The 27556-nt window shown below is 36.8% G+C and overlaps 2 protein-coding genes across 3 annotated transcripts; one reads left to right on the plus strand and one right to left on the minus strand.

Moving 5' to 3' along the window:
- Positions 1–2046: 2046 nt before the first annotated feature.
- Positions 2047–20547, plus strand: LOC113725019 (tripeptidyl-peptidase 2-like). 2 transcript variants are annotated; one of them, XM_027247983.2, is made up of 34 exons: positions 2047–2416; positions 2617–2695; positions 2805–2878; positions 3338–3447; positions 3558–3638; positions 4282–4368; positions 4461–4603; positions 5627–5777; positions 5908–6030; positions 6301–6384; positions 6479–6666; positions 7009–7183; positions 7300–7421; positions 7540–7619; positions 7903–7961; positions 8810–8964; positions 9193–9371; positions 9938–10050; positions 10117–10287; positions 10918–11046; positions 11151–11251; positions 11324–11441; positions 12600–12679; positions 13082–13154; positions 13642–13727; positions 13823–13874; positions 14014–14148; positions 14300–14371; positions 14848–14940; positions 16419–16514; positions 17419–17517; positions 17783–17875; positions 18512–18694; positions 20291–20547. In XM_027247983.2, exons 1-34 carry the CDS (start codon positions 2062–2064, stop codon positions 20447–20449), a joined length of 4098 nt encoding a protein of 1365 aa, XP_027103784.2. In that variant the 5' UTR covers positions 2047–2061; the 3' UTR covers positions 20450–20547. The 2 variants fall into 2 exon arrangements, with proteins under 2 accessions (XP_027103784.2, XP_027103783.2); XM_027247982.2 differs by having other exon boundaries at positions 2057–2416; positions 17401–17517.
- A 1155-nt stretch (positions 20548–21702) lies between these two features.
- Positions 21703–26018, minus strand: LOC113720882 (cytokinin hydroxylase). The gene is made up of 4 exons (XM_027245507.2): positions 25598–26018; positions 24953–25182; positions 24158–24772; positions 21703–22626 (listed from the first exon to the last, which is right to left on the minus strand). Exons 1-4 carry the CDS (start codon positions 25902–25904, stop codon positions 22198–22200), a joined length of 1581 nt encoding a protein of 526 aa, XP_027101308.1. The 5' UTR covers positions 25905–26018; the 3' UTR covers positions 21703–22197.
- Positions 26019–27556: the final 1538 nt, after the last annotated feature.

Raw genomic sequence — 27556 nt, forward strand, 5'->3', positions numbered from 1 at the left:
ATTACTTGATTAATTTCTCTAGAGAGCCATACTGACCAAGGCCTATTTATTCACTAGTCAAAGGCTGAAGAATAAATTACTGGAATCGATCCAATGACCAAACTCTTAGAGTGGACTAGGGTAAGGTGTAGTCATTCAATGGTGAAACGTTGAAGATTAAGGCTTTGTTTGGATTGTGACTTTTTACATAATAATATTTATGTTTGGGTTAATTACATTTTATCCCCTTAAAAAATACCCCATTTCTTAGTTTACCCCCTAATCTTTAATTTTGCTTACTTAATTCTCTTTAGGACAAAATTGCCCTTGCATTATTTTGACTTTTCATTTACCTTGTTTTCCTTTCTTTTATTTCTTTTTCTCTTTCTTCTTTATTTAATTTTTCCTCTTTCTCACAAAAATTTTCACCTTAATGATTGAAATTAAAAAAGAGGAATTGCAGAGATCTATCTTCTTTTTAAATGATTAAAAAAATATTCAAATTACTTCCCTAAAATACAATTTTTTTTAGCCTTTCAATTCTTTTAATTTTGGGTTTTCCTCTTTCCTTTCTAATTTCTCATTTTATTCTCAAGAAAATATCATAAGATGAAATTGTTTTTCTTTCTTTTATTTATTTTTCTCTTTCTTCTCTCTTTCATCATTCCCAATAGAAATTCCATTTCAACGAAAATTTTTGTTTTGAGTTACAAATGCCACGTGTCACAAATTTCAATTGATGATTATTAATCAAGTCACAATTTCATCTTAAGATATTTTCGTGGAAATAAAATGAGAAACTAGAAAGGAAAGAGGAAAACCCAAAATTAAAAGAACTGAAAGCCTAAAAAAATTGTATTTTAGAAAAGTGATTTGAATATTTTTTTAATCATTTAAAGAGAAGATAGATATCTGCAATTCCTCTTTTTTAATTTCAATTATTAAGGTGAAATTTTTGTGGGAAAAAAGGAAGAATTAAATAAAAAAGAAAGAGAAATGAAAAGTCAAAATAATGCAAGGGCAATTTTGTCCTAAAGGGGGTTAAGCGAACAAAATTAAAGATTAGGGGGTAAACTGAGAAATGAGGTATTTTTTAAAGGGAAAAAAATGTGATTAACCCTTTATGTTTTTTATGAATATATTTTACAATCACTTTTTTTACTTCACATGAATCAAATAAGTACAGTATAATTTTAGAAAAATTTAAAAATAGCAATCCACATGGGATCTAAATCACTGGGATCTAGGGTTGCAAACGAACCGAGTCGAGTTGAGATTTGGGTTAATCGAGCCGAGTCTCGACTAAATTTTACCAAGCTCGAATTCGAGTTCGAGCTTGACGAGCCGGCAATTTAAAGCTCGAGCTCGAAAAAAAATAAAATAATTAAGGATAAATAAATAATTTTTTCTTAATAAATAATAAAATATTAAGGATATATATGTAATTTTACTATTAAAATAAGAAAATAAAAAAATATATATACTTAAAATAAAAAAAATATACTTAAAATAAAAACATAAAAAATATTATATATATATATATATATATATATATATATACTTGAACTCGCGAGTCTAACGAATTTAACATTTTAAACTCGAGTTCGATCTCGATTTCGACTCGAGTCAGCTTGAGCTCGACTTGAACGGCTCGATTCGTTTGGAGTCCTACTGGGATCAACCCAGCTTTTAGAGTGCACTATGTGTTATTATTAGGAACGAGAAGAACGTGAGAAAAGATCAGAGAATTTAAAAAAAAAAATAAAACAAAACAAACAAGAGGAGGAGGAATAGTCATAACTCACGTGGGCCACGGAGGGTACCCGAGATTTCGTCATCCATGCAAAATTGCAACGGGCAAAAGAATGAAAATTATTTCAAAGAATCAAGTGAAGCGACGACGTCCCCTCCTGCGCAAGCGCACCTCGAGTAAACTATCCCTTGGATTCCGGCGGTTTGCGCTCTTCTCTTCAGTGCCACTGCCGGAATCCTCCACCCGGTTAGCTACATTTACTAAAACACCCCCTCGAGAAAAGCAAATATAGTAAAAATTTAGTCCAATTAAGTAGTAATAAAAAAATCATGCAAAGTCCGCTTCTCAAAGCGGCGAGTTTTACTAAGCTCCAATTATTTCCTCCTTATTATTACTACTATCCGTCCATCATCATTCCCCCCAAAAAGCAAAGCATAAGTAGGGAGAGAAACTCTGGTGAGAAGAATCATAGCAGCACTAAGTTCCGCACCGGTACCGGAATTAGGGCAATGCCTTGTGGTTCTTCTGTCAACTCCCGTGAAAACAATGGCTCTTTCCGTAACGTCAGGTTGAACGAGTCCACTTTCTTAGCCTCCCTCATGCCTAAAAAAGAGATTGCCGCCGATCGCTTCATCGAAGCTCACCCTAACTTCGACGGCCGTGGCGTTGTCATTGCTATTTTCGGTATCTATAAATTTCTACAAGTTCATATATAAGGAGAACATCCAGCTGCTAGTACTGCTTAACAAATAGTTTGATATTGATTTAAAGTAACTCACACTGTATAATCAGCATGTTGTTTACTTCTATTCGCGATTATAGACATGCACGAGAGTGAAATTTGAATCTTTTGCTAAATTCTTTTTGGCTGATTGACTTTGAAGATTCCGGAGTTGATCCGGCTGCGGATGGACTACAAGTGACGTCGGATGGGAAACCCAAAATTCTTGATGTTCTCGATTGGTAATGAGTTTCACATTTGTCTTGCTCTTTTTTGAATTAAAGGAACTTCTGATTTTACTTTTTTTTTTTCCCTATTTTGGTTATGGTTGTGTTGTATGTAATGCAACAGCACTGGAAGTGGGGATATCGATACATCAACTGTTGTGAAGGTTGACGCTGATGGTTGCATTCGTGGAGCCTCAGGTACAGTATTTCTTGTAATGTTTGTTTCTTGATGTGTTGGAAATTTATTTGGTTTAGTGGTTTCTGATTCTAGGAAACATTTGGTCCTGTCTATTTTGGTTTTAGGAAAATTCTGACATCATTATGACGATGTAACATGGTGGAATACTTGTTTGTGTACCTTTTTTTTTTTTTTTTTTTGTCAAAATGTGTATCTTTTATTACCTTTTTTATCAGTGACTCCCTTCGCCAGTACTCTGGAGTGACATTGTGATGGTGTCTATTCCGTCTTTCTTAGACCTTCCTAAATTGATTTTTTTGGGGGGAATTTTTCCATTTTAATTCTTCAAAGATTTCAACTTGACATACTTGGAGCATAAACTAGTATTTCAATGGTACCTCTCCTTAACTATTATTTTGATTATTAAGTATGATAGTTTTTGTAGTGGTTGCAACTTACCTTGTCCTTGTCCCGGTTAGGCACTTCCCTGGTTGTAAATTCATCATGGAAGAATCCTAGTGGGGAGTGGCATGTGGGTTATAAGTTTGTCTATGAGCTTTTTGCTGATACACTGACATCAAGATTGAAGGTAAACCTGCTATTTGGTCAAAGTAGCCTATCTTCTTTATCTAATCTAAATGGATTTTTCTCTTATCTCATTTATTGACTTCTTTCATTTCCCATAAAATTACTATGCAGAAAGAACGAAAGAAGAAATGGGATGAAAGCCACCAGGAAGCGGTAGCTGCAGCTGTGAAGCAGCTTGATGAATTTGATAAGGTTTTGCCTGAATACTTATTTAAAACAATAGAGTTTAGATTCTCAACTGTTTGCTTCTTTTACTTTTCTTTTATGTATGTCCATACGTCAGCATATGGATTTCAAGCATTATTGTAGTTTTGGTCATTTTCATAATTTATCTCCATTTTATTTGCCTCAAATTTACTTCATGAAAATTTAGAGAAGGGAAATAATTGTCCAAATATTTTGTGCACTTGGAAACTTGTAAAGCATACCAAATGACATTGTGTGGTGTTAGAGCCTCTCTAAAAGCGTAAGAATATTACGCATCAGGTAATGTTCTAAATTAGTAATCGGTATATAAATAATGATCTTTGTGTATTGACAGCGTACGTTTTCTTCTTACACAAATCAGCTTTGATGCATGCTATATGTATCACAAGATCTCTTTAAATCCTTTTATGGGATCATGTTTCTGGTACCTCTTCAAAGTAAAAGTAGAAATTGTCACTGTAGGAATGATTAATCTCGTGTCATTAAACTTTAGATGCACATTTTGTCCTCCTAGAATTGCCTATCATCTGATCTAAATATTCTTTAGCATCATTGAGCAAAGGTGTTGTTTCAATTTTTCTGTTTATCAGTGTGCTTTTTCATACCTCGAATCATTTTGTGCCTTCAGAAGCACACAAAGGTCGAGGATACAAACCTGAAAAGTGCCCGTGGAGACCTAAAGAACAGACTTGAGATTCTGCGTACACAAGCTGATGTAATGTTTTGTCTATGCACTCAGCTTCTTTCTTTCTTTTTTTTTCAGGACCTAGTGGTATACTTTTGACTTATGTAATTTCTATTATTTAGAGCTATGATGACAAGGGACCAGTTATAGATGCTGTTGTATGGTATGATGGAGAGTTATGGAGGGTTGCTCTTGATACTCAAAGTCTTGAGGATGAACCAGGACTTGGAAGACTAGCTGATTGCATTCCTTTAACCAATTATAGGTATATGAACCTTGCAGCAAGAGTCTCTCTTGCATCTGCATACATCTAGGTGCATGTTAAACTTAGAAGTCAAAATGATGCTTTTTAATACTCTTATTACCGAATCAATTGAGAAGATGGTATAGGCAATGTGTTTCAGAGAATACCAGAATTAACTGGCTTAAGTAGCGGTAATGTGCAATCCCACGCATTTCACATGCCAAAGAGACTTTCCTCTATATATCTTTGTTAGAAGAATATCAGTATTCTTGTAGATAATAAATTAGTAAGGGTATTCTTAAATAGTTGGTTAGGTTTGTACTTCTATAAATACTAGTTAGTCACTCATAATACAGTGAGTTAACATGGTATCAGAGCTAAAGTCCTAGGGTTAGGGCTAAACATCTAGTCACTGTATTATGAGTGACTAACTAGTATTTATAGGAGTACAAACCTAACCAACTATTTACAAGAATACCCTTACTAATTTATTATCTACAAGAATACTGATATTCTTCTAACAATCTTCATTACCGTGAAATTCATTATTTTTTTAATTTTCTTTTCTTGTTTTAAGAATATAACCTTAAGCATACTTTTAGTCTCAATTTCTCCGGACTCTTGCATTTGATCTCCCCCTTGGTCATTCTCTTCTACATGGTCTTAATTGCTTCTATGTTTGACTTTATTGATGTAAAAAGGATATTCATCTTTTTAGGAGTAGATCTAATGATTTTGTTGCCTTTGATAATGGTAAGGAGTCATGTCTAGTACGTCTTGTAACCTTTGCTGAGGCCTAAATACTGGTTGTGACTCACACTTTTATTATACGCTGGAAGGCTGATGTGTTGTAACATCCATCATATGTTGTGTGCTTCATAAACAAGCTTGGAATTGTACACCTTCGGTGCCACTTGTGACCATTATCAAGGATTTTTATATCTCACTGGGTTTTGATGTGCCAATTTGTAAAGCAGGCATTTATCACATTTATATGTCCAATCTGCGTATTAACAAATTTAACATGTGGATTTTGATTTGCAGGACAGAAAGAAAGTATGGTGTTTTCAGTAAGGTAGATGCTTGTACATTTGTTGTTAACGTATATGATGAAGGCAATGTTTTGAGCATTGTGACAGACTGTTCTCCTCATGGTACTCATGTTGCTGGGATTACAGCTGCTTTCCATCCCAAGGTATATTTTCATAGGTCCAAGATTTTTCTGGCAAACCCCCTACACCCCCTTGTTACCATTAATGCAGGTAATGTGCTATAATTTTGGGTGAACTAAACTTCTTACCTTACTATATTTCGTGGTTATACAGGAACCACTGTTAAATGGGGTTGCACCTGGAGCACAGCTGATTTCATGTAAAATTGGAGATTCACGCCTAGGTTCAATGGAGACAGGAACTGGTTTGACACGGGCTGTGATTGCAGCTGTTGAGGTAGGAAATAGGTGAATTTACTTCAATAGCTTAATTTACTTCACAGCACATTCCTAATTTTGTACCTCACTTAGTGGGTTTCAATATTTATTGGTTTCATGAGTTCTATTTCTTTCACTTTCTGATTGAGTACAAAGGTGAATGCTTCCCTATGCAGGGCCCATTGTCTCCATGATAATGTGCAGCATTTGATATCATTTGAACGTTGCTGGGTCTTTATGTTATCTGTTCAATGTTGGAAATATTCTTATTGCATGCATTTGTTTGCAGCATAAATGTGATCTTATCAACATGAGTTATGGAGAACCTACACTGCTGCCTGATTATGGCCGCTTCGTTGATCTTGTTAACGAGGTATTTCAAATTTACATTTTTTGTCTTGTTGTAGAGGCAGTTTAATACCTTATTTGTTCACTTGAACCCATGATTAATTGGCTGTTGTATGTAGATGGTCAACAAGTACCATATTGTATTTGTCAGTAGTGCTGGCAATAATGGGCCTGCATTGAGTACTGTGGGTGCTCCAGGTGGTACAACTTCAAGCATAATAGGAATTGGTGCCTATGTTTCCCCTACTATGGCAGCTGGGACGCACAGTGTGGTTGAAGCTCCTGTGGAAGGACTTGAGTATACATGGTATGCTATATGTCCTCTCTTTTTCTTTTTGTTTGTTTGCGTTTTGCAGAAAATATAGGTTCTTCTATTCCCAACTGATAATTCTTTTCCAAGTGAGCTTTAAAATATTGGTTAAGACATGTTCCCTGCGACAAATACATATATTTGTCCGACTTCTAGCAATTTCATGGTGTTTGAACATTTGAAATTGGCAACAACTTGACATGTATTTGTACTCATTTCTCACAACTACAAATAGATTGTCTTCCATCCTTCCCACCCTCAAAGTGCATGAAAATTTCATAAAACAGGTATTTTTGGTCTACTATGAGCTTTGCTTAATTTGCCACAAAAGATATGCAGGTCTAGCCGAGGACCAACAGTTGATGGTGAACTTGGTGTCTCCGTAAGTACACCTGGTGGGGCTGTGGCTCCAGTACCAACATGGACTCTTCAACCACGCATGCTTATGAATGGAACATCCATGTCATCTCCTTGTGCGTGTGGGGGAATTGCTTTGCTAATCAGTGCTATGAAGGTAGTTCTGAAGTTGTTATTTGTGTTTCATTCTTTTCTTCTTTCCTCTTCTTTCTCCAAATATCTCTCTCCCTACATTATCATCTTAACCACCTGATGAGCATACTACTGTTGCAGTCCGAAGGCATACCTGTGAGTCCATATAGTGTGCGCAGAGCCATAGAGAATACGTGTAATCCTATCGGTGATTGCCTTGAAGATAAACTATCTTCTGGGCAAGGACTCTTGCAAGTTGACAAGTTAAACTCGCTACATCATATCTTTTGCTTCTTAAACTGTATCTTTAATTTTTTGAATATGTTGAAATCTTCCCAACCCTTTATGATTTGGGATATATTTGTTTGGATTGGATGCTAGGGCCTTTGACTATATTCAGAAGCTGCACAGCTTACCTTCTGCTTGGTATCAAATAAAGATCAATCAGTGTGGTAAACCAAGTGGGTTCTCTTCTCTCTTTATAATTGCCAACTCTTTCCCCCAACTCCTAGCGCACCAAGATTCTACTTAGATGCCTCTTCCTTTGATATTAAGTATCTGTTTTCATAAGGTGCAGTAGATGTTAGTTACTACGTTTCTCCCATATAATGAAGCCATTATACCATCTTGGAGTTTGTCCTGAAGATGTATAAACATAAATTCGATGTGCAAACATATTTTTGCAGTATCTTGTGAGCTCAGGGCTTACTGTAGATTAACTGAGTTGTATTTCTATATTTGTAGGTCCTACTTCACGAGGCATCTACCTGAGGGAGGTCAGCTCTTGTCAACAGTCTACAGAGGTGAAATAAAAAGTTCTGATTTATCTATTTGACTAATGTATTTGTGCACCAGTTCCGAATATGCTTGTAAAGGCAAGATTCTTGCCTAATACAAAATTCCTAGCCTCTGGGTTTTACTTTACAACTAGGCGAAAGAATGACTTAAGAATGTATATTAGTTAGATTTGAAATGGAAAGATTCCTTCTCTGTTGAAATTAATTATTATTTGGAATAGAAGGAACGAGAGAAAAAGAAATTTTATGACAGTCCAGAATAAAATATTTAGGGGAAAAATCATTCTATGATTGCTTGACACACTTTGTTTGTGAACTGATTGGTGGTTTCTTGGCTAGTTTTTTTTTTTTCCCTATTTTGAGCTGATTTTCTTTGTGACTTAAATTGTTCTTACTAGCTCCCTTTATGTTTCTGTAAAGAACATGTTTTCCTGAGAATTATACTATATTCTTCAAGTGGTACGAGGGGAAAATATAGTCTCAATCTGTTGTTGCCGGACATGTCCCAGGTATTGGGCTTGTGGAATCCTTTTAATGCAAGTACTTAATCACATGAATTATGGCTATGCTCAGTGTCATTTCTGACTGCTGTATGCCTCTTATAATTCCATTAGAGCCTTACTGGATTAACTGAGCCTTGCTTTTGTTCATGAGAATGGGGCTGAAAAGATGTTAGAGGTAGTCAGTTATTGTCATCGAAAATTATTCTCTGAAAAGCATTCCCACTTTTTGTTGAAGAGTAGACACAGTTAAAGGGATAGCAATAGCATTACTGGAAAATGTGTTATGGTTATTCATATCAGGAGTTGCAATTCTTTTATGCATTTTTCATCAGCTAACCAACTCATTATCAGTGGACAGTGTTAGTTGAACCAAAGTTCCATGAAGATGCAAGCAATTTAGACCAGGTGGTTCCATTTGAGGAATCTATTGAGTTACACTCTACCAATGAGGCAGTGGTCAGAGCTCCTGAGTACCTTCTATTGACTCACAATGGGCGCACTTTCAGGTTGGTCAGCACCACTGAATTTTGCCTATCATGTTTTCTAATTGCTTCTTGAGTACTAGTTGCATGATTTAGTCTGCCCATAAATTGGGCTGCTATCAGTTCAGGAAATTTTACTCAGACATTTCTGTTTTGGTTCCTAATTCTTCCCTTTTTATGTCTACTTTGGCAAGCTGCTAATGCTGTTCAAAGGTGTGGCAAGAATAAATCGTCCTCCTTTTCCTTTTGTAGCATAATTGTGGACCCGACTAATCTCAGTGAGGGTTTACACTATTATGAAGTCTACGGAATAGACTGCAAAGTGCCATCTAGGGGCCCTCTTTTCAGGATTCCGGTTACTATTACAAAACCAAAAGTTGTCGAAAATCGACCTCCACAAATTTCCTTTCAGGGGATGTCATTCCGGCCAGGTGATTTTCAATTCTGTGAACAAACATTTCATTTGATTCCCAAGCTATTTTGAAGTATTTTCAATTTAAATTGAAAACAGTTGGTTCTACATGCATCAATGTATTTTTGGGTATGTTTTCATATGAATTTTCCTTTTGACAATTTTAAGTGACTAAGTCTTAAAGTCACTAAGAATTTAGAGAGAATTTTCATTTTTACTGACTCATAAGCTGTCAAACTGTTGGTTCTGAAGTTTCATTGGTATCTTGTGGATTTCTAGGCATTGACATTTTATTTACTTAATGAGATTAGTTGTCATTCATTTATTAGGCGATGTTTCCTTAGCATCTTCTGTGGTGAGGATTTTCATTTTACCTTCAGCATCAAACTAGTCTGGATGCACATGATGGGTACTGTGTGATAATCATAGAACTGCTAAATATTGATGAGTGGCTTGCCTCCTCTTCATTGTACTCTTTTCTGCATGTGGCTTTCTCTTTTCTTATTGAAAGGGACATTTTTTTTGTTTCCCTCTTCTTGCCCTGCCCTCATGTCATCTCTTTCTGCCTTCCTATTTGTTATATAGGCCACATAGAACGTAGATATATAGAGGTACCAGTTGGTGCTACATGGGTGGAGGCAACCATGCGGACATCAGGTTTTGATACAGCTAGAAGATTCTTTGTGGACAGTGTCCAGGTATACTACTTGTAAGATATCTATGTTACATTGTCAACACCCGCTTTGACACGATTCTCTTTATAGATCTCACCGTTGCAAAGGCCCTTGAAATGGGAGAGTGTCATAACCTTCTCTTCTCCTTCCGCCAAAAGCTTTGCCTTCCCAGTTGAGGGTGGCCTGACAATGGAATTGGCAGTAGCTCAATTTTGGTCCAGTGGCATAGGAAGCCATGAACCTACTATAGTTGATTTTGAGGTAACACAATATCAGATGACTGAGAAATTGTTAAATCAAATATGTTTCTAGTTTATTCTTTTTTCTGTAGAAAATATGGGTTGGTCATTTGTCAGCTCTATTAGGGGGAGCTGTTGGCAAGGAGCCCTTAGGAGCTTTCATCTATGTAATGTTTTGTACTTGTGATCCTATTCCAACTATTACTGAAAAGTATCTAATTTTGTGTCAGTAAGATATTTTTCAGGTTGAAGTCATTGACTATTTTGGGGTATTGATTCTGCTTTCTAGCTGGGATGGATTTTCTAAGTAGATTTTTTTTGGCCCCAATTTATCCCCATTAGTCAACTTAGTTATGACTCATGAAGTCTTGTAATTGTGGGACTGTAATCTTACCTATGCAGCCTACACATTAGTTGGATGTCGGACTTCAGGCATTAGTTGAATGTCGGACTTCATGTGCCTATGCTTTTGTTCTTGTTCTTTTGATTTCTTGAATAGAGTTGAGCCCACTAGCCATGGGTGGTTAGCCTTCTCTTGGTGCTGGCTGGCTTGAGGTTTTTGTAATGAAATTGGCATAGTTTTGTTGACTTCTTTTTGTAAAAGGAAAAACATGTTAAAGCCTTTGCTTGTTTCTTGATGTAAATAAATTAGATTGGTTTCCATGGGATCAACACCAACAAAGGGGAAGTGGTACTAGATGGAAGTGATGCACCTGTCAGAATTGATGCTGAAGGTCTTTTGGCATCTGAGAAACTTGTCCCTGCTGCAATGCTAAACAAGGTGAAATAATTGAGCAATTTGCGCAGAAAAGGAGAAGTACCTTTTCAGATGCGTGACAAACATTTTGCTATTTCCAACCTTTGAACATACAAATGACTTTGCAGGTAAGAATTCCATTTCGTCCTGTTGATACCAAGTGCTTTGCCCTTTCAACCAACCGGGACAAACTACCATCTGGCAAACAGATATTAGCTCTGATTTTGACGTGGGTTCTTACATCCCTACTTGATTGAATATAAGCACTTCCTTGCACTCTCTTATTCCTCTGGTATTGCAGCTACAAATTCAGACTGGAAGATGCATCTGAAATAAAGCCTCAAATTCCTTTGCTTAACAATCGCATCTACGACAACAAGTTTGAGTCTCAATTTTACATGATATCTGATTCAAATAAGGTGCATACATTATTCTGTTCTTTTTGCTTCATTGTATGCATCTGATTGTCAATTGCAGCTTTTTCTAGTCTTCTTTATGCTTATGAAAAAAATTATTTATTTCATGCTTTTTATTTTCATTTTGCCACGTCATCTTCTGCTGCATCATGATCCCAATCACTGGCTGCTCAATTTTACTTATTCGGTGCACTGTCTTTCCTTTGTAAGATTTGTGATGATTTATGTGGGTAACGATCATTTGATAACTTGAGGCCATGTGCCCATGTTTCTGGGCATTAAAACAGGGAGGAAAGCACATTGTGAGTATTTGCTTCACTATTCAACTTGAAAGCTTTTTGTTTTCTGGACTTCTGTGCTTATATGCATGCTGTAAATTAAATTTGGCAGGTGAGCAGTTTGACATTTGCACAGTTAAAAAGAAAATCTTAATGTCATGTTCCAACATAAAATGCATTCTGTTGGAACATCCAAAGTACATTAAGTTCTGGTGGTTCTGCTGGGAATCTTTTTGTTGTTATGTAAATATATGTGGAGAGACCTTGAACTTGGTTATACACCTCCATTCTCAAATACTTCTTCACACTTGGAGTATGAGGAGGTCTTTTAAAAAAAAAAGAGGAGGTTGAAGCTTTTCAAGGACAAGGAAAAAGTTTCTGAGCTGGTTGACTCCTATAAAAGATTGTTATAGCCTGTCCATGTAAAGTGAAAGTGGAATTCATCCATTTTTTTTTCCTTTCCGTTCGCTCAGATTTCTTCTGTCTCATCAATTTTGTTCGAATCCTCTTTTTCTTCCGAAAAAGGGAAGAAGAAGGATCTTCTTTGGTGAATCCCTCTTGTTCCTGTTTAGTCTCTTCTTCAATTTGGAAGTTGTTTCTGCTTCCATTTCTCTTTCTTCCTCAATTTCCACCCTGCTTAAGTTTTTAAGTATCCATGTTTTGTGAAGCCTATAGGGATTTTGCTAATAAAATATATATCTAATCCTCTCCAAATGTTGATGTTGTGTCTTTTCTGATTGCTATAGTGTTCTAGCTGTTTTATGTCTAGAGGAAACTATGCTTGTATTTGGTGGCAAATACTTATTCTTCAAAGCCTCAAGATTTGTTTTGCAGTTACGTATCAATTTTTTGCTTGCTTAAGTATTTTGCTTTCACTATCCAGCGAGTTTATGCGATGGGTGACGTTTATCCAGATTCGGCGAAACTTCCAAAGGGCGAATACAATTTGCAGTTGTATTTGAGGTAAAAGCCTTGTTGACGTTGTAATCTGTAGCAGTCATTACAAACACTTCATCCCTTACTGAATTGTGAATCGAGTTCTTTTATTTAACAGATTTAGATTAGTTTTATAGGCTTAAAAGCATATGTATTTTTTGAATCCTTGAGATGGTGGAGTACTTGAGTCACACTTAAATTTTTTGAACTTACATTTATATTACATTGTTGTGATAAGTTTGAAAGTTGTAAAATTTTCTGATCATTCACAGCAAAGGATTGATGGAAAGGAAAAATGAAAAGAAAATCTTACAAGATATTGATATGGTTTCTCTGATCTGAACTTTGACTTTGAGTGGTCCTAGCAATTTTCATTAAACTTACTGTAACGTAGTGTTGCTGATCCATCTTCCTTGTTTTTGGTTTTAGGCATGACAATTTGCAGTATTTGGAGAGCATGAAGGGCTTGGTATTGTTTATTGAAAGGAAATTGGAGGAGAAGGTGGATTAGCATGTTTTTTACTGTATATATTTTGAACCATCTGTTTAAGAGTAAATGTAGTTTCCTTTTGTTAGTTTGTTTGGTATTTTTTTTCCAGTAAAACATTTTAACTTTTTTCTGAAATTCCCTCCATTAGATTAAAATAGATGTGCTAGGCATTTGTGTCTTGTGCTTTGAAATCTTACTTACACATAATTGAAATGTTAGCTTTAGAGTAACTTTTCTTTGTTAGATTTCATATTTCTAACTTTTTGATGGAGCAATAGGGCTACTAAGACAAACTTTTGAAACCATCCATATTTTCCTTCATTGTTACAATTGTTAAGTGAGGACCTTTCCCACCAACATGTTTGGCTTGTCTCCCAAGTTTCAATCTCCCTTTTAATAGGCTCTGACTTGCCCTAAAAAAAAGGGCTCCGACTTGTCTGCTTGTATGATTTCTTAAAAAACTTTCAATTGTTTAATTTCCTGTCCTTTTTGAATGCAGGAAGTCATTAAACTGAGTTTCTACAGTCAACCCGATGGTCCTATTATTGGAGATAGTAGCTTTAAATCTTCTACATTAATTCTGGGGTACTTTATTTTTTTTTTTGCCCCCTCTGGTGGTATTCTTCTTTCTGTATTGTTCAAGTGGCAACTGTGAAGTTGGACTTACTTATCTGTGGCAGGTTGAAAGAATCCTTTTATATGGCTCCGCCAATAAAGAACAAGCTACCAAAGGTTTTGAACTGTCAAAATATCTTCTTTATAATGTCCTCTCTCTTCATGGTGGCTACTATAGAAAAAGAAAAAGACGAAATGGAAGTGTTATACTCAAGATTGTATCAAAGTTCATAATTTTATGTCTTTTGACATGCAGAACTGCCCTGAAGGATCTGTTTTGATTGGAACAATTTCGTATGGAAAGGTTTCATCTGCTGTTTCTGAAGAGGGGAAAAAGCCAAACAAAAACCCTACATCTTATCTTTTGTCATATATAGTACCTCCACCTAAGGTTAATGAGCCTGTTGCCTTTTTATCTGAAGTTAGTTTGTCATGGTTAATAGGACGATATTTGCTTCACTTCTTTGTAGAAATTATACAACCGTATCATCTGTTACATTTTCAGATCTTTTAAACTCCAGTATGTTGTATCTTTTTCACAGCATGATGAAGAGAAGGGAAAAGCTTCATCTGCATGTAGTGGCAAAAGTGTGTCTGAAAGATTAGAGGAGGAGGTATGTTAAGAATGTCAAATCTTGTCTGTTATATTTATCCACATCTTGATCTGGTGTTAGTTACTAAGAAAAATCTTGTTAGTGATTTTTGTAACTTTCAACAGCATTATAAATGTCAGAGATGTAATTTTGGCTCTTGCTTTTACTACAGGATACAAACTTTTCACTTTATAGAATGTCAATTGCATTATGCGAGCATCACACTTGAGTAATTGCTGTAGTCCCTAATGGATTAGTTATTCTGAGTTTGAATTTTGGTTAGTTCTTCCAGTTTACCATGTGTAATGTTACCAATTCTTCTGCTGGTGTCTCAGCATCCTGTAACTCTTTTTCTGCTTTCAGTACGAGATGCGTATGATCCTTGACAGCACTATATTTCTATACTTAATTGCTTTGCTTACAGGTGTAAGGTCGTCTGTGCTCTGTTTTTGTTTTGTTAGTGTCTTGATTCTTTTACGATGCCTTTGGTCAATCAGGTCCGAGATGCCAAAATTAAGGTTCTTGCCAGCCTGAATCAAGGCACTGACAAGGAGCGATCAGAATGGAAGAATTTGTCCATCTCTCTTAAGGTATTTATTTTGTTCTTCTTTTCAAGGATTCATGTATGTCTCTCTTGCAGAGTTGTAGGTGTTTGTTGTTTTGCAAATGTTAACGAATCTTAGCAAGGCCCCTTATGTGGGTACTTGTACACCTATTGTCAATCATTATCTATGGTTGAGTCGGGCTCCAACTTTAAAAGTCACTGGCTCATGCACTTTTTAGTACCCAGTTGCCCAGGTATATATGAGAAGTCACCGTCTTTGGGAGCTTTATGTCTATTAACAGCAACATGCAAACACAGTCTGCATATGGAAGTTCATCATGAATAAATATGTTGTTGACCATATTTGCATATAAATTTTTACATTTGCATTTTATTTTGAGTAGTTTATCTCATGAGCCTTTAAATGCATACCTCATGAGAAACTTGGAAGAATTACCTTCGGTTGTCATTTCTCTTGAATTTGGATGCCTTTCTGGTTTATGTTGCCGAAACTTTTAAAACTTCTAATCGTAATTTACCCAGTGGGATTTGCCTTGAATTTAGTATGTTTTTCACCCTTGCTAGATCATTCCTGTCTGGCTTGGCCTTGCAAAGCCGTACTTATTCTCACTTGGTGGCCTTTCAGCATATTTAGTGACCCTTGTGCTCCTTGTTTGCAATTCATAAATTCTGTTAGGTTGCTTTCCTCTGTATTTTGTACACCTTGCGGAACTTGTAGAAGAAATTAGTCTAGAGACTTGTCTCCTAACTTGTAGAGGAGTCTATGGCATTCTGCATGCTTTCTGTTTTTAATCACCTAATCTCTTTTTGTTCCACATACTATGATTCAAATTTGCAGACAATGTGTTCTCATTGTATAGTTTAGTGACTTTTGCTCCTTCATTGCATTTCATGTAGGCCTTTACTGGTGGAATAGAAATTAGCTATTTGATTCATTTTGATTGCTTCCTTTTTCTTAAAAAGGCAAAAAAAAAAAAAAAATCCCTTCGTTTTGAAAATTTCCCCCCTTTTCTCAAACTTTTGCTGCATTTCATGTACAACGATTATTACAATAGAGAAACCAATTCCATAAATATGTTGCAATTCCATAATGCATTCAGCTCAAGTGTATTTGAGAAACCAATTTTGCCACCGTTGGATTTGAAGGGAGAAGATTCTCAAAAGGATAGATCTGATGGAGTAGTAGTTGTTTTTGGGTGGGTAGGAGGGGGTGGGCAATGTAGCAGTATTGTTACAAGTTAGGTACCTAAAGAGTACATTTGTTACTTTGGAAGACCTACCACCTTTCAGTACCTGCATCTGGATCTAACTAAGAGAGTCACTATACGACAATTTCTCGTGCTGATGGTTTTAGGATTCCTTATTATACTGATTATTCAATTTGTGCTTTTAACATCAATTTTATACCTTGCCGACAGTAGTAATTGTTTATATCTTTATGTGCTACCATGCGGTTACATGTTCTTTTGTTTGCTGAAGTTATTATCCTGAATTTAATTGCAGTCAGAATACCCAAAGTACACTCCGTTGCTTGCTAAAATTTTGGAAGGTTTGCTATCTCAGAGCAGTGCTGAAGACAAGATTCATTATTATGAGGAGGTATATAGTATTCCAAAGAGTGGCACCTTTCCTCGTAACTATTTAGTGTTTGGTATACAAGTATAATTGTTTGGTATAACTATTTAGTGCTCGATCCAGAAAGATCTAGGCTGAAGGCTTCTGGGATATGAATGTGGGATATGAATGTGTAATCTAGATGCATAAGAGTTTCCGCAATTATAAGGCATAACTGGTATCACTTCACTGGAAACAATTTGCATGCAGCACTACTGACGTTTAGTGGGTTGTGTTAACAAGTATCTTGGGAGGAAAACATCTAGTCACTGTATTATGAGTGACTAACTAGTATTTATAGGAGTACAAACCTAACCAACTATTTACAAGAATACCCTTACTAATTTATTAGCTACAAGAATACTGATATTCTTCTAACACTCCCCCTCAAGTTGGAGCATATCTATCATAAGCACCCAACTTGTTACAAATGTATTTCACCCTAGAGCCCCCTAGAGCATATATATTCTTCTAACAGGTTGTTTAGCATCCAAAAGATGAGTGCAAAATGAAAACTACTATGATGTCAAAATACGTGCTATAACCAGTTTGAATTCTGGAATTTTGCAGTTGCCCAGTGTGATGTGGGTGTGCCACACTGCCAAAGTTTTAAAAATTGATTTTTCCACATTGGAATTTTGGATATTTCAAAGAAACTGCACCCCACAAAATTTTTCTTGAAACTAAATATAATTGTCCCAAGTTTTATATGCAATGGTTCCTTCGTCCACCCCACCCTTCCCCCCCGACAAAACCAAAAACACAAAAAAAAAAAAAAATCCTCAAGTTCTGGGTATGCCTCCACCAAAGAGGAATTACTTGCACAATATACTTATGGCTGCTCCTGATTACATTTGCTTCTGGTGCTTAGAACTTCAACACTTTGCAGATTATTGCTGCTGCAGATGATATCATAGATAGTATTGACAAAGATGAACTTGCCAAATACTGTTGCCTGAAAAGTGAACCAGAAGATGAAGGTGCAGAAGTGAGTATCTGTCTCCTGATTGATGCATTGTCATTTTCTGATGTTTTGGAACAACAATGAAATAAGATTGGAAATGTCATGTTGTGATTCCCCATATTGTAATTTAAGTGCGAGGATAATGGTTTCTTAAGGATGGCATTCTGGATGAAGTTTCTTTTTCCTTTTTATCCCCTGTGGGAGCAGCAATGTGGAGCAATTTTACTTCTTGCTTTTCTGTCCTGTAATAAGGATTGAAACTGGATAGTGACTATTAGCTTCACTACAGAATTTGAAGAAGAAGATGGAGACAACCCGGGAGCAGTTAGCAGAAGCACTGTACCAAAAAGGGTTAGCACTATCAGAGATTGAAAAACTAAAGGTATGCTTTTCTGAGATGGGATCAGGGACTTCTGTTGGTATTTGGATCGCCAAAGAATAAGTTCACAAAGATACATAGCATGTTGGAATTTGGTCTCTTAAACATTTTTTTTATTGATATTCCAGAACTTCTAAGCTGAAAATTATTTTGCTGCTGGGAAAATTTAAAATGGAATTGCATACCCTACAACTGTACAAAAATCAGGAAACCTCGGAAAAGCAGCACAGCTAGGTTAATTTAATTGGATCAGACTGCATCTCTGTGACACTGGTACTTCTAATTTTACATGTATGTTGCAGGATGCATACCATGCCACCTTTAGTTACAATGACAAATTGGGAATATTGCTGAGCTATGATTTAAAAAGGTTGTGTGTATTCTGTATAGCTAGGTACATCAGTTATAGCAGATGTTTTAACAATATGTGGCCCAAGAGGTTTATAAGCTGGTGCAATAAGTAGTTTGTTTTTGAATCTCTCTATCAAAACACGCGTACACACAATTTTGGGTTTTCAAATCTTCTAGTTCTCCAGTTTAAATTGTTTTTCAGTTGCTTGCTGTTTCACAAGGTAATTCCTGTATGGAGGTCATGTTATTTAGGAGTAACATTTTTGATAGTGACAATGACCATTGCAGGAGGGTGAGAAAGTTGTGGATGAGGAAGGTAATCAAGGTGCATCAGAAACTGATGCCAAATCAGATTTATTTGAAGATAACTTTAAGGAACTAAAGAAATGGGTGGATGTTAAATCATCTAAGTATGGGACTCTTGTGGTCATACGGGAAAGACGTAGTGGAAGGCTTGGAACTGCTTTAAAGGTACTTCTCTTCTTTTTAAGAATGGTTTTATCTAATTATTGTTTTTATGTATCTTAAAATCTGCTGCTCCTCTAAAAATTCTGGGTGAATGAATGTTCTTTTGATTTGGTATAACCAAAAAAAAGAAAGGTTTAGGTATCTGTTTAATTTTTGGAGCAAGTACTTGTTTCTTTGGTTTGAGTGTTTGGCCCTTTTTCCTTTACCCTAAAAGGCAAAAAAAAAAAAAGAAAAACTCAACCAAGCTTGTAATTGTTTTCTCTGGTTTATTGTTTTTGCACTGAAATTGGTTTTGCTGTTGTTAAATTTATAAAAATTGATTCGTTTTAGGCGTTCAATGTACTATCAATTAGAAGTTATCTGTGTTTTAGAAGTTAACATAGGAACCTAACAACAAAATCCGTAGACCAAACGCTGGTTGGGGTTGGCAACGAATGAGGCGATAGTCGTAATGCCTTATTGGTAATAGCACTTTAGGTTGGTCTGGATATTTTTGGAACCAAAACTAATGATCTGTATGGATTGGGTGTTTCTAAAAACTTTAATTGTAGATGTATTTGTAGGAAACTTCTATGATTTTGTATTTTTGTGGTTTTTCTAAAATATAAAACTTTTTGGAAATTTTGAGTATAGTTCTTAAGGCGCTACCTTGGCCCTCCCCACCACCCCCTCTCCTCCCGTATCTTCTTTGTCAACGTGAAGGGATGGGGTGAGGCGAGAAGGGGGGGGGTGGTGCCCGGTGGCGGGTGTGGGGAAGGAGGAAGTGGTATCGTGGTGCATGGATGGTCCTGTGTGTGTATTTCAGTATTTTTTTTTTTTTTGGTGTGGTATTTTAGGTGGGTTCGAGGGTTGTAACTGTTGGTGTACATGAATCCTTATGGAGACCCCAATTTCAGAAAACTGAAATGGAACTAAAAAAATCAATCTCTATATTGTTTTCCTCTTTCCATTTTTAGAGTAACAATGGAAAAGCGGCTAGTCATCATCCTCTAGGTCAGGTATGGATACCCAATTTTGTAATTATCGTACCTCTTATTGTGAGGGAGGAGGAGGCCATGGGTGAGGAGGTGGTATGGTGGTGGAGGGTGGTGTTGTGTGTGTTTGTGTTTTTCTTATACTTTTTCTTTTGGTTATTTTAGGTGGCATTGAGGTATTTTTGAGGGGTGTTATTATAATTGTGTACACGAATCCCTATGGAGGCCCCAATTTAAGAAAATCAAAATGGAATTTAAAAAAATTGATTTCTATTGTCTTTTCCTTTGTTCCATTTCTTTTGATAGAGTTATGCTTGCTTTACTCCTTGCCTTGAGGATGATGCTGAGATTGAACAGCAACTAGCCATCATCCCCAAGGTCAGGTAGGGATGCCTATTTTTGTCACTATCATCTCTCTTTCATTGTGGAAAATTTAATTCAGTCTAATTAATCTAGAATTCTTCTTGGTTGTGTTTTGTCACAGTTGATATGCCCCTATGATTGTATAACTGTTGTTTTGTGTGATCTTATAGTGATTGACATGGTTACACCATGGCCTGATCTTCCACTTGGTATTTTGATTGGAATCTCAAAGTTTCTCACGATAGCGCACTTGTTTTACCAGGCGTTGAATGATCTGATCCAAGATGATGCTGAACCTCCAAAGAAGAAGCTTTATGAACTAAAGCTCTCATTGCTTGATCAGATTGGTTGGAGCCATTTGGTTTTGTATGAGAAACAATGGATGCTTGTCCGCTTCCCACCCAGTTTACGTCTTTTTTAGATACTACTTTCTTTGACTTACTCTAAATCTTTTGTTCTGTATAATCCGAATAATAAATACGAATTTGTAAACTTAATAAGTTACATGTTTTCTTGTTACTTTTTTGGTGCTAATACTTTACTGCTGTTTGGAGATTAACTTCTTTTTTCTTTTTTTTTTTTACCTTAAGCTTATCTTCAGTGTGTTGAAAGCTTGGTATCTAAAAGGTGAGTATATTATCCCCGGAAAACAAAAGTAGGTACCTGCTTCTTGTCTGCAGTCTTCGGAGGGGTTTTCTTCCCCCTTTCCTTCGGCATAGTGCAATTATATGTGCTTTAAGTTCTTCAGATCAAATAGAGTGATGTATGGCCGGCTTTTGAGGTTAATTCTGGGATTAGGTTTATAAAACAACAAAAGTCTGATTCAGGCTGTTGAAAAAAAAAATAGAGTGATGTATGAATCCTCAAGCATCTAGATTATGTTGCCTTGGTGGGTTTGATTGTTGGAAGAACTTTTGCCCCAAAGTCTAAATTTACAGTTCTGTTCTTGTGCAAAACATCAGGAACACTCGGGTGGGAGTAAAGGTAAGCACCGGCATTTCAATTACTCTCAAAATTCTAGCGTATTAGATAAAACTAGAATCAAAGAACGACGGTGGAATGATTCCTCAAAAAAGCACGACAGGCACTTAAGAGCATCTTAATGCTTCTATAAAATGATTTAGAACTGGTTTGTTATCAGTTTATTTCTACAAACTAATAATTAATTTCTAATGGACTTTGGAGCGGAAAATTTTCATCCAAGGTTTGGATTTATGTGATATGATGAGTGGCTACATTAATTATTTCTTATTGGACTGTCGGGTTATTTCTCTAATTATTTGTTTACCACACAATCATAATTAAAAATTTGCACAATTTCTTGTCCAATTTCATTATGTCATATGTTTATAGGATACCAAGTTAAGAACACTGGGGGTTTCAAGATGAAAGGTGAAGAGCACATTCAGTTGTCACGTAAATCGCTTGATTTGTATGCCCTCTATTTAGTATTATGGTAGGATGGCTATGCAGAAAGTGATAAGATGCCTTGAATGCCTATATGTCTTTCTGTTTCCCTTCTCTCGTCCGTGCTCCCCTCGAGCTCACTGAGTCTGATTCACTCGGCATAGAATAGAACCTCAAATGTCTAGTAAAGTGTTGCAAGCTTCAGTTCATATATTTATGCTTTACTAGGTAAGAGTGTAAAATTCACGTTGAGAAATTGTTGCTATATAACAGAGGAAAACACGTGTACTCTAATTAACCTCAACCTTGAACTTGTATACTAGTAAATAAACAGCACATTTTTATGCAAAGTGCTGCAACTACAATCTTTGGTACGTTGTTGGTATCAAAGCATTGAAATGGAAATACATATGCAAAATTTCACAAGCTGGGCCAAATATTTACTACACCTGCTCCAATCCCACATTCACAATACTCTTCTTACCTAAGCGCACATACCAGAGAAAGTAGATTTAAATCTTTCTAGATTCATATTAACATATATTGTGATTACTAACTCACACAAACGTACTATATGTACTTACCTACATCACAGCTTCCCAATCAAGGTAGTGGAACGTTCGTTCCTGATTCATAACATGGGGAAAGAAAACAGGTTGGTAACGTAGCGTAGTGGTGCTCTCCTTCCTACCATTTCCACTTAAAACTAGGGTCTAATCAGGCTAGTCCTAGCAAGCCTCAAGAAGTGAAGTGAGAGTTTAATCAATCGATTGGCGTGAGTATCAAGGGAAGACCCTGACTAGGCCTGAGGGAGAGCAGGATAGAGGGCCAGTGGCGGTAGTTTGGGGAGACGGACACAGAAAATCTTGTGAGCAGCAGAGTCAGCACGGTCTTGTACTCCATGATGCTTAAATTCCGCCCAATGCACATCCTACCCCCGAACCCAAATGGCAAAAACCCCATCTTGTGTTTGCATCCGCCGTGCACATCATCCTTGAACCTCTCCGGTTTAAACTCATTCACGTCTTCACCCCAAAATTCCTTGTCATGGTGCATGGACACGACATCAATCCAGATGTTGGTTCCGCGTGGGATCACCAAATCATCAACTTGAATCGCTTCTCTTACTTGCCTCTGCACATTAGGCGCTGGCGAATATAGTCTCAACACTTCGTTCATCACCCATCCCATCTGCAAAAGAATTTACCGAAACTCATTAGTTCCATCTGAAAATTATAATCGCGACACATTACTGCATTCAGGTAATTTATACCAAGTGTGACTCTGTTAAATGTTTGGCTGCATTTTTGTTTCTCTCGCATATATTCCTCTTTTTTTCGTCTAGTATAGAATGAATCCATGGGCTCCGCTTTCATTTTCGCCGTGTAGCGGACATCAAAAGTGAATATTCGGATTTGACTCACTGAAGTGATAACCTTGACATCAGTCAAAGCCAAAAACAAGACGCTTCAAGGTGCCAGTTACGCTGGTCGGTCGGTCGGTCGTTCGTTAATGGCACGGTAAAACTAGAGCCTACGTTAGAGGGAGGAAGGGGAAACAAAGGGGTTGGAAAGTCAAACCATCTGGAAGCTGCCGAAATAGGTGTTAGCAGGATCAGCGTAGCGTGTGCACTGCACATCCAAAGTTTTCGGGTTTGGTCAGTCAAAATCAGATTCATTCGTTCAGAATCTGACAGACATTCTGCCCGCCAATCAATTTTTTTATTAAGCTTCTAGATTGACTACGAGTGGGTCGCGGGAGTGAAACTCACGCGCTTTGACTGGTCTTTTTCAACTTAAGTGCTGCCAAATTGCGCTTTTTCGCTCTTGAATGGTTTGCCTCTTGACCTTGTTCTTTCGCAACGGATATTCTATTTCATATTTTATACTATTCTCTATTTATTTTTTATTATATTATTATTTTTTTATATAAATATTATATTTTAATTCTTTTTTATTTTCATTGCATTTTTAGCATTATGCATTTTAGCCTTGTTTTTCTTCCTTAAAAAAAAAAAACCATTCAGTATGGGTTACAGAGCCGTTTATTTTTTGCTTCTTTGATTTTTTTAAAAAAAAATAGAATTACTACGTAGCCTTATCGGCAATTGAAAAAGTGTACCTTAATAAAACAGAAACTAAGCTATAATATCTTATCTAGAGAAACTGTGTGTTTTGGGTACCATTTGGCTGAATCACCAATTACCATGTCATTATTAATGAATGAAAACTTTGTTTTACCCTAAAAAAAAAATTTCACCAGTTACCATGTCATTAAACATTTTTAAATCTTCCTCTTGTGTTATTTCATAGCACCAAAGGGATACGACGGACGGAGGTCTTTGTTACCAGCAAAAAAAAAAATCATGCATGCATATTAATTCAAGTAACCATCCTTATATTCCCTTCTTAGTTGTGAAAAATATTTTCAAGTTAGTGAATCCACATCCCTAGCCAAATTTAAATTTCCTCTTATCAATTTTTTTTTAAGTGGGAGGCAAGGATTTCAACATGAAATCTTTTACTTGCACTTATCATTCAATCCGTCCCTCTCTTTATTAGTTATTTTTAGATAGTAATGAAAATTCCAATCTATCCATCCTATCAACCGTGATTTCGTGATAATATAAAGGACGGGTTCATGTGTTAGATGTAGTAGTTCTTTCTTTAGTCAAGCAATCTTGGGTCTTCAAGTTAGATAATATGGTACTAGAAACCATTACCTTCTTTAGTCCAGCAAGCTTAGTGGCGTCTACGTCTCCATTTCCTATCACTTCCGCGACCTCTTGACGAAGCTGATCTTGCCAGTCGGGGTGCATGGCCAAGAGAAGCAATGTCCACGTGAGTGCCAGAGCAGTTGTCTCGTGTCCTCCAAAGAAGAAGGTTTTGCACTCGTCCACGAGTTCCCTGGTCGTCAATGTCTTCTTCCCCTGCCGCCCATTTACGTGGTTCCCAGCCAGCAACAAACCGAGTAAGTCCTGCTCACGATGCCCATCTCTTGATGATTTGCTCCTGGCACTGATGATTTCCATGAGAAGGGAGTCAATCTCCTTCCCTAGCCTTTTCGCCATTAGGGTTTTCTTGGGGCATATTAGTTTGCTGAAGGGCACACCCACGTAACGGTTGGACTGGAAAAGGGCGACCTGCATGGCTCTCAATCTTTGGAACACTTGCCGTCCAGTTTCGTAGTTCATCCCGAAACTCGTTTTCGCAATGATTTCCCCAGCCGTGCTAACGATTTCTTCTTCCACGTCAATTTCTGGATTGCCAGACTTGACTAGTGATGTCCACCGGTCGAGCATGTTATTGGCTGACTCCATCATTAAGCCTGACATTGTCTGATGATTTTTGAACGGAGTATATTATAATACTGTCTTCGAATCATACCGTATAATATATGAAATACAACAAGACATCTTCCAACCTATGTGATACGATCTTCAGGGGGAAAAAAATGCAGCTAAGACTTGAAACAAGTAAGAAGCAAGATCAGAGAGAGAGAGGGATGGATGGATGACCTTCAAGTTGGCCGGAGAAAATGCGGGAGTTATGATATGCCTGTGGCGAACCCATTCTTCACCTTCCACCATAACCAGACCATTACCGAACATGGGTTCTCTATCATTCTTAAACACTGTTGGTTTGCCCCAACTCTTACCCATTACGCCTGCTGACATCTTTCTGAGAAACTCAGGGTCTGCAATGTATAGAAATGGTTCCGTTCCCAGCCAATAGATGAATACATTCCCTGCAAAATTGGGACAAAAAGCTTTTCAGCGTCGGTGCAATATTCATGTACTATACTGGTAACAATTCAATGGCACGAGTTATTTTGCACCAACAAAATGGGACATGCATAAGGCAGGTGACTTCAGAACGCATTCAATTAAGTGGCTGCATTGAATAATATTTGGCAGCACCGAATACCCAACTTATGGGCAGAGATATTAATCAGATGGCCGTGAGATCCTCTCTTCGGCTCTCTCTTCTTTCTCCTTTCACCTTGTAAGGATTGAAATATCCTCTTTTACACTATTCCTCGTTTAGTTTGGGGGTGGGGGGTTTAGAATTGAAGGTCAAGTAGACAGATCGAATCTGCATCTTTCATAGGAAAATGTTCGCTACAAGATTAGTTTCAGTGATAGCGAGGGCGGCCGGCTTACCATGCAATTCCTTCCATTGGGCAAAGTAGGGAAATGCCATAGAGTGGATGTCATTGGTGATGCTTAATGCGTGGGAAGAAGAAGAAGAAGAAGTGGAGGAGGAGGAGGTGGTCTTCTTCTTTTTCATCTCACGTATATTTCCAAGAGGGAAAGAAGGCTTTGGACCAGGAAACCCATTTGCCCTTAGCTTTCGATATGCTAAATTGGGCAAAATCCAAAAGATGTATGCTGCCCTAAAAAGGATGACGAAAAGAAGGGCGGCCACGGCCATGAAAAAAGGTTGAAAGAACTCAAGTAGGAATTCCATTTTCTCTCAAAAGGTATTACAAAAAAGTCTTAAAAACTAACTAGGGTCGCAGGTAGAAACCTTAGAACAAGACCCGAATTCCCCAGATCGATAGTCACTCTGTATATATGTTGAGAATTTGATATGATGCAGATGAGGAGGAGCCATGGCGAATGAGTGGTATTTATAGACAAGCAAGCAGGCATGCATATGTCAAACGTTTGACTGGGGAATTGTCGGAACTGACCAGATTTGAACACTTTCCACTTTCATCTTTCTGTCCTAGCACCGGTGGGGAGTTTGATTTTTGGTCAGGTTTAGAAATTAATAAATTTTAGTACGTTACAGCTACGAGTATTCAAATTGGCAGTTTGTCGTATAGCAAACTTTTTCGTTTGCAAGTACTACTAGCGTAACCCCCACGTGAATGGACTGGTGATTGACGTCTCTTTCTCGGGACCGTCAGGTCCTGGAATCGAACCTCCGCAGCAACATCGGCTTCTTCGTACATTTAACGTGCTAGGTTTGATTGGGATGCTGGACCGGATCACAGTAAAATTAGTCGAATCACCTTTACGGACTTGATCCGGATACCCGCTCCGTTAGTAAAAAAAAAAAAAAAGGTACTACTAGTGTATATTTGCATGTTTCAGGTCATATAGTCTGAAATTGTTCCTTCGGGATGGATTGATTTGTCAACGTTCGCAATTCCTTGTCAAATCAGTTAACGCGCGGCTCCAAACGAGTACACATTAACATTCCAATCTTTTCAAGCCGGCCGCTTTTCTCTCTCTCTCTCTCTCTCCCTCCCTGTACACGTTGTGAGTGACGTGATGGCTCCCCGTTTCTTGTTTTTCTCCTCTTTTTATTTGCTTTTGTTCTGTTCTTTCGATGATTCTTTTAACCATTTGTTTGTTTTGACAAATTGTTCCGTTTTCCACTCACACATTTTTTTTACCTTATATATATCAAAAATTAATTTTACTACACTGACAGTATATATACTATCAATGTTAGATAAATAATAACTATACAAAATTTGAATTTAAAATTCAGCTTTTACGTACATGTGCATGAATCAAACGGTAATAATGTATATACTATCAGTATATAGCACAAATATCTCAAATAATATTTCGCTTGCATCATAAACACATTTCCCAACTCACCTTTTTATCTCACATACATCACATCACGAAAAGTATTACAATAATTATTTCAAATAATACTCTATCCAGACAAACCCCTGGCTCATATATATATATATATATATATATATATATATATATATATATATCAACTAGTTACAGTAATTTTTTTACAAAAAATTTAAAAAACTGCAATTCAAACAAAACTTTTGTTATAATTATAAATAGACACGATTATATGCGCTTTGTATATATAGTTTATAGTTTTATTTCTCCCTCGAGTGGATTTCGTGAATAGTATTAAAATTTACTACTCCATCACACAGAATCAAAATCTAAGAATATATTGACATCACTAGCAAGTGCCGTTTATTGAATCATTTCAATATTTGCCCATTCCCATTTTTTAACCTTGGATGGACTCACTGCCCTGATTAAGAAGTCTGCTGTGGGCGTGACTAAACCAATTGCACGTCAAAGTCAGAGTTCTTGACTTTTCACCAAAAGACATATATATATATATTG

This window comes from Coffea arabica, chromosome 2c (assembly GCF_036785885.1).
Source record: "Coffea arabica cultivar ET-39 chromosome 2c, Coffea Arabica ET-39 HiFi, whole genome shotgun sequence".
NCBI lineage: Eukaryota > Viridiplantae > Streptophyta > Magnoliopsida > Gentianales > Rubiaceae > Coffea > Coffea arabica.

What these genes read in the sequence shown, in the direction of transcription:
- LOC113725019 (XM_027247982.2), top strand. Translation starts at nt 2,062, where the DNA reads ATGCAAAGTCCGCTTCTCAAAGCGGCGAGTTTTACTAAGCTCCAATTA. An exon ending in CTGTGATTGCAGCTGTTGAG is followed by an intron (nt 6,031 to 6,300) that starts GTAGGAAATAGG and finishes ATTTGTTTGCAG; the next exon opens with CATAAATGTGATCTTATCAA. An exon ending in TAAAGAACAAGCTACCAAAG is followed by an intron (nt 13,875 to 14,013) that starts GTTTTGAACTGT and finishes TTTGACATGCAG; the next exon opens with AACTGCCCTGAAGGATCTGT.
- LOC113720882 (XM_027245507.2), bottom strand. Translation starts at nt 25,904, where the DNA reads ATGGAATTCCTACTTGAGTTCTTTCAACCTTTTTTCATGGCCGTGGCC. An exon ending in CCAATGGAAGGAATTGCATG is followed by an intron (nt 25,183 to 25,597) that starts GTAAGCCGGCCG and finishes CCAATTTTGCAG; the next exon opens with GGAATGTATTCATCTATTGG. An exon ending in AGCTTGCTGGACTAAAGAAG is followed by an intron (nt 22,627 to 24,157) that starts GTAATGGTTTCT and finishes ATTCTTTTGCAG; the next exon opens with ATGGGATGGGTGATGAACGA.